Consider the following 12,693-nt stretch of genomic DNA (forward strand, 5'->3'; position numbering starts at 1 on the left):
CACTCTGATATTTTCTATTCCTTTAAAAAAAAAATGCTGGTTAAGATTCACTAAATGGGTTTTATGCCATACTAGTAGGTTGTGACCACAATTAGCAACTCTCCAGTGGAGGTAGGGGGGCCTGCAGGGATCTCACTGGTCAGAGCACACAGACTGAGAAGATCTGTTTTTGGAGTGACCCCTCTCCCAGTGTTTGGACTCAGCTCCTCTCCTGGCCTTTCCGTGACCCTGGGAACCAGGCTGGTGAAGCTGCTCGGAGCCAGCCAGGGATGCTGAAGGGCCAGTCCACAGCCAGCACCCCACCCCTGGGGTCACTGATGGCAGACAGCCCTCCCTGTGCCCCCATCCACAGTGAGGTGACCCAGGAAAGGCGGCTGCAGTGTTGAGGAAAGAGCCAGGCTTTGGCATTCGGCTGGGACTGTGGGCAAAGCTGAGGAGGAGCTCACCTCACAGAGAGCAAGAAGGGGAGCGGCTAGCTTGGCTCAGGGCCCGGGCACACAGTAGGTGCACAACAAGTGTTCCCACCCCCTTCTCTCTGACTGCTTGGTCTCCTCCTTGCCCTGGGTAATGTGGGAGCAGCCCTTCTACCACTCACATTCACCTTTGTTCCTTTTTGAACTTCAGGGACATAGAATCAGATAAACCATAATCTTGGTTAATCGGTGACATACTGTCATTGGTCCACACACAGGCTGCTTTTACTTACTCATTGTTATTTTTTTAATGTGTTTATTGACGTGTGTATGTGTGTATGTTTGTTTCATTTTGATATTTCAAACTTAAAAGACTGTAAGAATGGTTCAAGGAGCTCCTACAAACCCTTTAGCCAGATTCAGTTGTTTACATTTTGCCCCATTTGCTTTATTATTCTCTGTGTCTGTATATTATTATTCTTATGCACTTTTCTGAACCATTGGAGTTAGGTTAGAGGCCGACTTTTGACCTTTTGCAATCAGATGTGTGGCAAATGATACCTTGTCAGGTCTTGATTAGTATTTTCTTGGTCACCCATAATACTGGTCCTTAGCCACGTTTGTCTCTCCGTGATTTAGTACGTGGTGGGTGGCTTCTCCCTTATGGATCCTGAAAGTGAGTCCGTGTGCTGGAAGAAATACACAGCTGGCCAGTAACTTGTTAAATAACCTTCCACGCGGACCTCTTTGCATTTCTGTTTGCCTTGTTTTTATACACGAGGAAATGCTACATGTCCTGTGTCCCTTGGTGTTGCTCCCAAGGATTGGATAAGGTGACAGAGGCACAGGGACCATTGGTCTTTACAGGCACTCTCCTGGTGCTCTGATTTTACCTCTGTTTGGCATGGCTCACCTGCCCCCAATTGGTGACACCCTTCTGCAGGTACAATTCTTACCTCCCTTCTAGACTGCCCTCTCACCAGGAGCCCAGTCTTGCCGTCCCTGTTATATTCCATCAGCACCCAATTGTATGTGGTGTATAGTAGATGCTCAGTTGATATTCGTTCAGTGCATTGGTGTATATTTTTTAAATGTTAATATTTCTTAATTATAATTACACTTAATATGTTATATAATGTATTATATGTAATACATTCACATGGCTCAAAAACTTTTAAAAAGTATCAGTGAAAAATCTCCCCAACTCTCTTACACTTTGGAAAATAGTATTGCATTATTTTGTAATGCTAGAGCTACTCACAGTCCATGACCCCCCACGAGGTATCTTAGAGAAACTCATGCATATATACACTCATAAGAACATTCATAACAGCACTGTTTTTTTTTTTTTTTAAAGAGGGAGGGAGGGAGGAAGGGAGGGAGGAAGAGAGAGGTCATGCTCTTATTTATTTATTTATTTATTTATTTATTTAGTTGTGGCCGGTGGGCTCCTTAATTGTGGCTTGTGGGCTCCTTAGTTGAGGCTTGCCAGCTCCTTAGTTGTGGCACATGGGCTCCTTAGTTGTGGCATGCATGTAGGATCTAGTTCCCTGACCAGGGATCGAACCCGGGCCCCCTGCATTGGGAGCTCGGAGTCTAACCACTGTGCCACCAGGGAAGTACCCAGCACTGTTCTTTTTTTTTTTTTTTTTTAATTTTATTTTTGGCTGTGTTGGGTATTCGCTGCCGCACGCGGGCTTTTCTCTGGTGGTGGCGAGCGGGGGCTACTCTTCGTTGCGGTGCGTGGGCTTCTCATTGTGGTGGGTTCTCTTGTTGTGGAGCACGGGCTCTAGGCGCTTCAGTAGTTGTGGCACATGGGCTCAGTAGTTGCCCAGCACTGTTCTTAATAGTGAAAATCTGGCGGGGGGCGGGGGAAACAAATTTCCACTGACATTAGAAGGAATAAATTATGATGTGTTTATGATGAGAAAGAACTCAGTACAATGATATCCCAAAAAAAGGATGAACCTTGCAATGTTAAGTGACAGAATCAAGGCACAAAGGAATATATGTATTTGTATGATTGCAGCCTTATCTGGCTCTAAAACAGGCAAAATGGAATTGTATTGTTTGTTTAGGAACATACGCATCAGCGGTAAAACTGTAAAGAACAGACAAGACATTATTTTCATACAAGTCAGGATAGTGATTACCTCTTGAGGAGAGAGGAGAATTTGTGATGGGGAAGGAGCCAGTGAGGAGCTTCTGGGGGCCTATCATTGGTTTCTTTTTTTAACTTGGTGACTGTTACCTGGGTGTGGGCGTTATAGTTATTCAGTTATTCGTGAAAGTAGACATATTTTATGAACTTTTCTATATGTAGTTCACACCAAAATATAAACCAAAAGTTTCCCTACCTTTTCTCTCTGGCCTCCAGCTACCCTTCTCAGAGGCAACCAGTGTGTGTGTGTGTGTGTGTGTGTGTGTGTGTGTGTGTGTGTGTGTGTCTCTATCTACCTTCGCTCACACATATATTTTATATATAGATATATATGATTGTTTATTTTGTTTTTTATGAAATGCAACTAGTAGAAAATATGTAACTTTGAAGTAAAAAAAGAAAAGGAGCAGCCCATAAAGATGTGAGCTATACTTACTGCCCAGTTATTTTTCACTCAGCAGATGGTCACTATGTGGTCTCCCCACCCCACCTGCCACTCACTTAATCTAGCACCTGCTGTGCATGGGAGTGGGGCCGAAAACTTTATTTCATTCAATTCAGTTCTCCAACAACCAAGGAGGCGCAGGTCCTGTTATTCCCATTTTACAGAGAAGGGAACAGGCTGTTGTGCCTTTGTTTTGGGGCTTCCTTCAGCATCACATTAATGGTGCTGAGACCCCACCAAGAGCTGTGTCAAGGGCGGTCCGCCAGCACCCCAGTCCTGATGTGCTCTGACAGCCCCCTTTCTCGTTCCAGGTGGCTCTGTGTACCCAAGTGGCCCTGGGAATGGAGCACCTGTCCAACAACCGCTTTGTGCACAAGGACCTGGCCACTCGAAACTGCCTGGTCAGCGCTCAGAGACAGGTGAAGGTGTCGGCCCTGGGGCTCAGCAAGGATGTGTACAACAGGTAGGGGGCACAGGTGGAGTGGGCGAGGGGCAGAGGGCAGACATGCTGGTGGGGGTGGTGGGAAAGGGCTTAGTCCAAAGCTGGAGGCCCCTGGAGGGGCAGAACCTTCCCACCCTCTCCCAAGGGTGCAGTAGGCGTCCCAGCCAGTGGACCACAGCTCCCTCATCTTACACATTTTCTCTAGTGATAAAAAAATTATAAACCTTTTTCAAAAGTAACTAGTCACACTTTATATAGTTTTCTATAGAATTTAACTATTCATATGGTTCTCTCTGTAACTTCCTGAATTCAGTAGTTATTTTTAAGGCTAAGACTGAAAGCTCAGCACCCGTAGCCAGAGATCGCGCTGGAATATACATTACCTAGTGCCTCCGGGAGCTTCCCCTCGAGTCATCCCAGTTTTGACTCACCCTGGTTTGTCTGACGGTTGCTTTAGTCATGATAGGGTTATCACTAGTAAAGCTCTTTAAGATTTCTTTCCATTTAACGTGTTCATTTTTCACACTTTTAAACTAATATAGAAAGTATGTACGATTATTAGCTTTTAAATATTGACATTAGGTGAAGTCTGATTCTTAAGGGAATTTTTTAACCGTCAGACCCCATGTGGATGCCTCCAGGTTTCATCCAGTATACAACCCCCCCACCCCACCCCTTGCTAAGCAAAAATGTTTCCAATTTCCCTGAATGCCTTGATACAGAAAATCTGGGCTGTAGCTTGGGTATGAGACCCAGACCTGGGATGAGGCGGGGATCCCAGGCTGTGCCCCTCACCCCCCCACCCCCATGCCTGTGTGTCCTCTTGTCCCACAGTGAGTACTACCACTTCCGCCAGGCCTGGGTGCCGCTGCGCTGGATGTCCCCTGAGGCCATCCTGGAGGGCGACTTCTCCACCAAGTCTGATGTCTGGGCCTTCGGTGTGCTGATGTGGGAAGTGTTCACTCACGGGGAAATGCCCCACGGAGGGCAGGCAGACGACGAAGTGCTGGCAGGTAGGCAGCTCTGTTTCCGAGAGACGGTTCCAGATGTTCTCTAGGTGGAGAGCTTGCTCAGGGTCCCGGGGCCAGTTCAGCCCCCGCCCTCCTCTCTCAGGGCTGGTATCAGCACGTACGTGGATATGGCCACTGCACTTGTTAGATTACCGAAATACCTTCATACTGGTTGGTAAATAGCCCTTGTCCCCAGCGTTCACTCCAGCTACTCTGGTGCCTGCCTATTGACCCCACTTCAGCCCCTGTGTATTGGCTGCTTCTTGTGCTGCTTGGACCCTGCCCCCGCCAGCCAGAGAGAGCTGGAATCAGGGGAGTCCTCCCCTTTGCTTGCAAGATGCTTTCTATAAACTCCCTGAATCCTTGCTCATCCACACTGGCCAGCGTCCCTCAGAGTCTCCCTCACGTGGCTGCCTGTGGGAACTGCAGGCTCCACAGAGTATTGGACAGGTGGTTAAATATTTTGACTAACCCTCTTCCCACCGTCTTTCTGCAGACTTGCAGGCTGGGAAGGCCAGACTCCCGCAGCCTGAGGGCTGCCCTTCCAAACTCTACCGGCTGATGCAGCGCTGCTGGGCCCTCAGCCCCAAGGACCGGCCCTCCTTCAGCGAGATCGCCAACACCCTGGGAGACAACCCCGCGGATAACAAGCCGTGAGGAGGGAGCCCAGGCAGGCTGTGCCTCAGGATGGCGTGGGCAGGGGAGGACCTCCTGAGGGGTGCCCACAGCATGATGGGCAAGATCTTGGTCCTCTCGGGCCCTAGGGGCCCCGCCCGGGCACCACAGGCACTGCTGAGGTCAGGCAGGGCCTGGGCTTTCTTCCTCTTCCTCACTTTCAGCCCTTGGGGAGGCTGATTTGGACCCAGACTGGGTGACTGGGGCTTTGGGCTGGGCAGCTTTCTCTACCACCCCTTACCCCATCAGGGGCAGTGTGGGTGCCTCAGGTAAACCCAATTTCTGGCCTGGGTCTCCTCCCCTCCACCAGGTCCAGTTCTGCCACTCACCTGCCAACTTCATCGGGGGAGGGCTAGGCTGGAGGTGAGCTGGCTTCAAGGGGATTTCCTTAATATACTCAAGTCCTGGATTGTTCTGGCCTCTGGGGACCACTTTGGGGTCTGCACTAGGATCATGGAGGACCCAGCCAGCGAGTCCCCCCCCACCCCCACCCCCGCCATGGACATGTGCACGCTGACCCAGACCTGCGCCTCCTACCCACCCTTCTCTCCTTTTCTCATCCTAAGTGCCTGGCAGATGAAGGAGTTTTCAGGAGCTTTTGACACTATATAACCCGCCCTTTTTGTATGCACCGTGGGCGGCTTTTGTATGTAATTGCAGTGTGGGGTGGGAGGGCATGGGATGTAGGGGTGGGTCCTGGAGGAGATGGGACAGTGGGCCACCCCTGCCTCACACCTTTATTGTTGTTGTTGTTGTTTGTTTGTTTGTTTGTTTGTTTTTTTTACACTCGCTGCTCTCAATAAAGAAGCCTTTTTTACAACCTGCTTCTGATGCTCATTCCCTACTTTTTGCCCATAAATGATGTGCCTTCTTCCCTCGCTTATCGGAAGGAGCCATGTGCCTTCCCGGAGTCTTGGGGGGTGCTTGGGCAGGGATAACTGGCAGACGCTGGTCCTTCTCTCTGGTTTGTGGAGCAGTTGAATACTTTTTTTTTTTTTGGACACACTGCGTGGCTTGCGGGGTCTTAGTTCCCCAACCAGGGATTGAATCCGGGCCACAGCAGTGAAAACATGGAGTCCTAACCACTGGACTGCCAGGGAGTTTCCTCCCAGGGAAGTTGAGAATGTGGGCTCAGAGGAGGTGAGGCCACCTCTTGTTCATGTGACCCTGTGTTGCTCTTTGATGCCAACTAATTATTCTCTGCTGGCTGGCCTGGTACTCACACTCAGGTATTGAGCGTAGAAGTGTGAGGAGGGAACTAGTTAGAGTGGGATTGGAGAAGGAGTTAGTGACAGATTCAGGTCTCTGAATCCCTTTAAGACTCTAGGAAGGTGATGGAGGAGATAAGGCTGAGCAGAGATGCGCTTAATGCCTCACTGCTCCAGGGCTTTCAGCCCTCAGCTGGTTTGATTCCTGCCTCTTCATTACCTAGACCTTGTGTCATCAGTTACAATCTACCATATCGTAACTTCAGCATGGTTCCCCATCCTAAAGAGATAAGTCCTGACCTCTGGAATTGCCCTAGTTCCTTCTTTTCCTCACCAAATTTCTCAGTAATGAAAAGAACAGCTTTTATTAAATACTTGCTCTGTACCAGTCACTTTGCTAAGCACTTAGCATGCATTATCTTATTGAACTTCTGTGACCACTCTGTTAGCCAGATATTATTGTTCCCATTTCACAGATTAGGAAACCAAGGCTCAGGGACGTCAGGTAGTTTCCCTAAGGTTAAATGGTAAGTGAGCCACTGTTGTAGATATACAGTGTGGTACATCCCTCAGGTGTGTTGGAGTGTAAAAAAACAAAAACAAAAACAAGAAAAACCCATAAGAACAATTTCTCTAGAGCAGTGCTTTTCAAATTGTGGGTTGTAACCATCATTTTAAAAATATGAAACAATAAAAAACTATCTGAGTACACTGTATACCTTATGGGTAAGTATTGTTTTACAAAATTTTGTTTATTTATTTGATATGTGTTTGGGTATGTTAGCTTATGTCAACTATGGGGGTGGTGCTGCGGCATAAAAACCCCAAATCTCACAACAATTTATTTTTCTCACAGATCTGCAAGTTGGTGAGGTTTGGCTGATCTTGGCTGGACTTAGCTGAGTTCAGGCGGGCTTGGCACCAGGTGGTAGGTCTGGTTTGGGTCTACTCTGCTGGCCCCCAGAGCATGCTCCCATGCAGTAGCAGGAGCACAAGAAGTCCCGCCAGATCATGCCAGCACATTTAAAAGCGTCGGTCTATTAACATTTTATCAGCCAAAGCAAGTCACATGTCAAAACCCAACAGCAGCACTAGTAGGATGTGACTGCAAAGGATGTGGATATCTTATTCCAACACAGGGTGTAAAAATGGGATACAATAATTGAATTCACTCGATGTTGTGATGTAAAAATTATTTCCTCCTGTGGGATGCACTCAGAAGTACTGGGAAGGCAGTACTGTAGAAGGTCATTTATCACTAAGCCTCTTCTTAGAGGCATCAAGGAAGATGCCTGGTCTTCCTTGACCGCTCTGCAGTGGCTAACACTGCTGGCCACATCTGCCTTTTGAAATTCTCCTCTCTTGCCTTTGGTGATGGTACGCCGTATCCACCTTCTCTGACCAGGCCTTCTCCATCCCTGGTTGTGGCTTCCTTCTTCTGCCTGCCCCAGAGATGGCTGTTCCACTGGCTTCTGTCCTTGGCCTTCCTCTCTCGACATTCTCACCCTCAGGAATCTCATCTTACCTCATGTGACTCTAACTGGCCCTTCAGTGTGGACAGTTCCCAAAGCATTAGCTCCAGTTCCAGCCTCTACCTCAAGCTTTAGACTCACGCTCCCCTTTTTCTACAGGACATTTCTCTCTACCTGTTTCCCTGGGCCCAAACTGAACTTACCTCTCTCCCAAACCTGTTCTTTAAGCCAAGTTCCCTGTTCCCATTATTGGTGGAGAATAGTCACCCTTACTTAGAATCTCAACCCATCATGAGCCCTCTTCTCTGTGCACCCCCTTCCCATGCAGGCCATCACCAAGATCCATTTATTCTACCTCTGCCCTGTTTCTATCTTTGGTTAATTAATTAATTAATTAATTTTGGCTGTGTTGGGTCTTCTTTTCTGTGCGAGGGCTTTCTCTAGTTGTGGCAAGCGGGGGCCACTCTTCATCGCAGTGTGCGGGCCTCTCACTGTCGTGGCCTCTCTTGTTGCGGAGCACAAGCTCCAGACGCACAGGCTCAGTAGTTGTGGCTCACGGGCCTAGTTGCTCTGCAGCATGTGGGATCCTCCCAGACCAGGGCCCGAACCCGTGTTCCCTGCATTGGCAGGCAGATTCTCAGCCACTGCGCCACCAGGGAAGCCCTTTGCTTAATTTTAAGAGAAAAATTTTCGCATAGAAGTAATACTGATCATGGAAGAAGTCAAGTGGTATAGACTTGCATAAAGCAAAAAATACATTCCTCTAGAAGGAACACACCCAAGCTCATTCTACAAGACCACTATCATCCTGATACCAAAACCAGACGAAGATTTCACAAAAAAAGAAAATTACAGGCCAACATCACTGATGAACATAGACACAAAAATCCTCAACAAAATACTAGCAAACAGAATCCAGCAACACATTAAAAGGATCATATACCATGATCAAGTGGGATTTATCCAAGGGATGCAAGGATTCTTCAATATACGCAAATCAATCAATGTGATACACCATATTAACAAATTGAAGAATACAAACCATGTGATCATCTCAATAGATGCAGAAAAAGCTTTTGACAAAATTTAACACCGTTTTATGATTAAAAACTCTCCAGATAGTGGACACAGAGGGAAACTACCTCAACATAATAAAGGCCATATATGACAAACCCACAGCAAACATCATTCTCAAAGGTGAAAAACTGAAAGCATTTCCTCTAAGATCAGGAACAAGACAAGAATGTCCACTCTCGCCACTATTATTCCACATAGTTCTGGAAGTCCTAGCCATGGCAAACAGAGAAGAAAAAGAAATAAAAGGAATCCAAAAAATGAACTTATCTGCAAAGCAGAAATAGAGACACAGATGTAGAGAACAAACTCATGGATACTAAGGGCGGAAGAGGGGGGTGGGATGAATTGGGAGATTGGGATTGACATATATACACTACTATGTATAAAATAGATAACTAATGAGAACCTACTGTATAGCACAGGGAATTCTACTCAATGCTCTCTGGTAACCTAAATGGGAAAGAACTCTTAAAAAAGAAGGGATAGGTCTTCCCTGGTGGCGCAGTGGTTGAGGGTCCGCCTGCCGATGCAGGGGACGCGGGTTTGTGCCCCGGTCTGGGAGCATCCCGCGTGCCGCGGAGTGGCTGGGCCCGTGGGCCATGGCCGCTGGGCCTGCGCGTCCGGAGCCTGTGCTCTGCAACGGGAGAGGCCACAACAGTGAGAGGCCGGCGTACCGCAAAAAAAAAAAAAAGAAGGGATATATTTTTACGTATAACTGATTCGCATTACTGTACAGCAGAAATTAACACGACATCGTAAAGCAACTATACGCCAGTAAAAATTAAACACATTCCTCTTGTCTGATGGAAAGCACGATGAGTGTTTGCAGTGTGGCTTTTCCTGAAATTTCCTGGGCACACTGACTCATGACCTTTCCATTCCCCCTAATGCTGCCATCACCATTGAGACCTCTTTTCTTCTATATGAAGTTAAGAATTCCTGTGTAGAATTCTGCTCAATCTTATGTGGCAGCCTGGATGGGAGGGGAGTCTGGGGGAGAATGGATATGTGTATATGTACGGCTGAGTCGTTTTGCTGTGCACCTGAAACTATCACAACGTTGTTAATTGGTTATTTCCCAATGAAAACAGTTTTAGAGTGTTACAAATTTTTTTTTTTTTTTTTTTTTTTTTTTTTTTTGGTGATAGCAATTTTTTTAAAAGCAATCTTGGACTTTCCTGGTGTCGCAGTGGTTAAGAATCCACCTGCCAATGCAGGGGACGAGGGTTCGAGCCCTGGTCCGGGAAGATCCCACATGCCGCAGAGCACCTAAGCCCGTGCACCACAGCTACTGAGTCTGCACTCTAGAGCCCGAGAGCCACAACTACTGAAGCCCATGTGCCACAACTACTGAAGCCCGTGGCCTAGAGCCCGTGCTCCACAACAAAAGAAGCCACCGCAATGAGAGGCCTGCGCACCGCAACGAAGATTAGCCCCCGCTCGCTGCAACTAGAGAAAGCCCGCATGCAGCCACAAAGACCCAACACAGCCAAAAAATAAATAAATTTTTTAAAAAAGTAATTAATTTTTGTTCCAATTTTATTTGGGTGATAAAAATCAGGAGAAAGAAAGTTCAGGGTGGGAATGGTGTAGAATGAGGGGATCTGGCTGAAATTCTGATGCCCTTCTGGAGGTCCTTCATGGTCTGGATGGACAGGGGGCTACTGCGATTGAGGCCTTATCGGAGAAGCACCAAACTCACATTCCAGGGAGGCCAGGCAGGGGACTTATCTGAGTTCAGTGGGCTGTGCAGAGTCTATAGTGAACCTGGGAGCAGATGCCTCTTCTCTGGCCACCATTCAACTCTGCTCCATAATATTGGGCTCCTGCAGGCGTGTAGGCCCGGGGTTGCTAAAAATTCCAATTTTTTGAGAGAGGCCGGATAATCAGATTTCTATGTAAAATCTCCTGATTTTAAAATATTCTATGGTCCAAAGAAGACACACCTATGAGCCAGTTTTTGATTGTAACTATCCACGTCAGCAGTTTTGTTTCCTGAACCTGCAGTAACGTGGTGTGGGTGGAGTGGTGCCCCCCTTCCCCCGCCGGTGATAAAGGGCTGTGAAGGAGCTGTGGCACTAATGCTGCTGTGCAATTGCCCTGGGGTTCGGTGAACTGGGAGAGACGGCAGCCTCTGTGAAGGGAAGCTGAGTACTTTTGTCATCCTGGACCCCCTTCCCTGCGGACGTGGCAGACGGCTGTCGACCTCTGCTGAGTGGAGTGCCACCGCTTAGGGCTGTCCACCCTGCGTGTCTAAAGTAGGTTTTTCAAATGGAAAAGTCTTTAGAAGCCAGGCAAGAATGAACCCCAACGGCTGTGATTTTGACTGTGCGGCTTAGACAAATCCTAAGCAAATGTTTGTGGCCCCTGAAGCCTGTCTGGAACCTATTTATCTATTTGACCTGTTCTTCCTCTTGAGCTAACACATTCCATATGTTTAACTACCTGTTGTGCAGAGTAAATTAGGAAAAGAGAAAAAAAAAAACCTCTTTAGAAAACTATTGGGAAAGGGGGGGGGAGAGGAGGGCTCTTAATTCCTGTATTTAGGGGTTTGATGAACAAGCCATGTTTTTAGTATGTATGTGTATATGTATGTATATATACACACATGATATCTCACAAATCACTTGAACATACTTTATTTCAGTATTTTTCAGTCTTTGGATTGCGATTCACAGTAAGAAATGCATTTGACGTTGTCATCCCGTATACACACATTGAATCATATGAAACTGACAGTATCCTACCCTCTTGACCTATAAAATGGCAATTTTTTATGGTTCAAACTAAAAATAATGCAAAGAAAAGTTTTATGCAACAATATTTACTCTTGTCTCTTTTTTTTGTGAGACCCATTACTTTATTAATTTAAATGCTGGTTGCAGTATACTAAATTGATTTCACTATCACTACCACTTTATTCACAACTGACTGCTTTATTTAATCTTCATAACAATTTTTAAGGCGGGAATCATCACCCTATGCCATCCCCTTAAACACAAGAGGCTGTTTATCCTAGGGACAAGGTGATTAACTCCCTAACCACTTACTTAGACCACCACTGCACTTTATATCTCATCTAATCTTTTTAAGGACCTCATACCGACAATGAGCAATGTGGAGTTTGGAGAGGTCAAAAACTTGTTTCCAGGCACAGGGCTGGGAAGAGGCAGCTTCCAGATTTTAATAATTTCTGTAATAGTAAAGCTCAAGCTATTTTCACTGCCTTGGAGCTAAGAACCAGACCCAGACCCTGAACCTGGGTTTTGCAGCACTCCACTCTTTTTTTTTTTTCCTCCTATGGGCTTTGCTTGGCTTTCAAAAGAAGGGCGTGTGTGTGTGCGTGTGTGTGTGCGTGTGTGTGTGTGTGTGTGTGACGCATGCACTTGCTTGCTTGCTTAAACTTTCTGTCCGGCTACACTTTTTCCCAGGCCTTTGCACTGGTTGAGGGGTGGGCTTTATCCCCGCGACCACCCCCTCCCCCAGCCCAGGCCGCAGCTGGAAGTCTTTACAGATCATCATCTCTCCTCCCTGCCCCCATTGGGGACCGGGAGGCCGACTGTCTCCCCCGGTCTTTTCCAGATGTACGTCTGCCAAAGATCCCCGCCCCCCCCCCCCAAAACCAGTATAGAGAATGATGAATGAGGACCGGGGAGCTGGCCTGGTGGGAAAGTGTCGTCGCCTTGAAAAGAGAGGGAAAGGGAAAGGAAGTGGTGGGGGGGGGAGGGGAAGCGGTGGAGCAGAGAGGCCGCAGGGCGAAGAGTGTAGACAGCGGGGACACAAGCCCCCT

At 47.3% G+C, this 12,693-nt stretch overlaps 1 protein-coding gene across 3 annotated transcripts in view; it reads left to right on the plus strand.

The window, feature by feature from the left end:
• The window catches only part of PTK7 (protein tyrosine kinase 7 (inactive)), a 60,060-nt gene extending 54,089 nt beyond the window's left edge, over window positions 1-5,971 (plus strand). For all 3 annotated transcript variants that reach the window (XM_027127289.1, XM_027127291.1, XM_027127290.1), the window contains exons 18-20: window positions 3,331-3,482; window positions 4,296-4,474; window positions 4,968-5,971. In XM_027127289.1, the coding sequence (XP_026983090.1) occupies window positions 3,331-3,482; window positions 4,296-4,474; window positions 4,968-5,128 (492 nt within the window). In that variant the 3' untranslated portion in view covers window positions 5,129-5,971. The remainder of the gene's footprint in view (window positions 1-3,330; window positions 3,483-4,295; window positions 4,475-4,967) is intronic.
• The last annotated feature ends 6,722 nt before the right edge of the window (window positions 5,972-12,693 follow it).

Source organism: Aethalodelphis obliquidens, unplaced genomic scaffold (genome assembly GCF_003676395.1).
Source record: "Aethalodelphis obliquidens isolate GAN/ISIS:26980383/991018 unplaced genomic scaffold, ASM367639v1 scaffold31, whole genome shotgun sequence".
Taxonomy (NCBI): domain Eukaryota; kingdom Metazoa; phylum Chordata; class Mammalia; order Artiodactyla; family Delphinidae; genus Aethalodelphis; species Aethalodelphis obliquidens.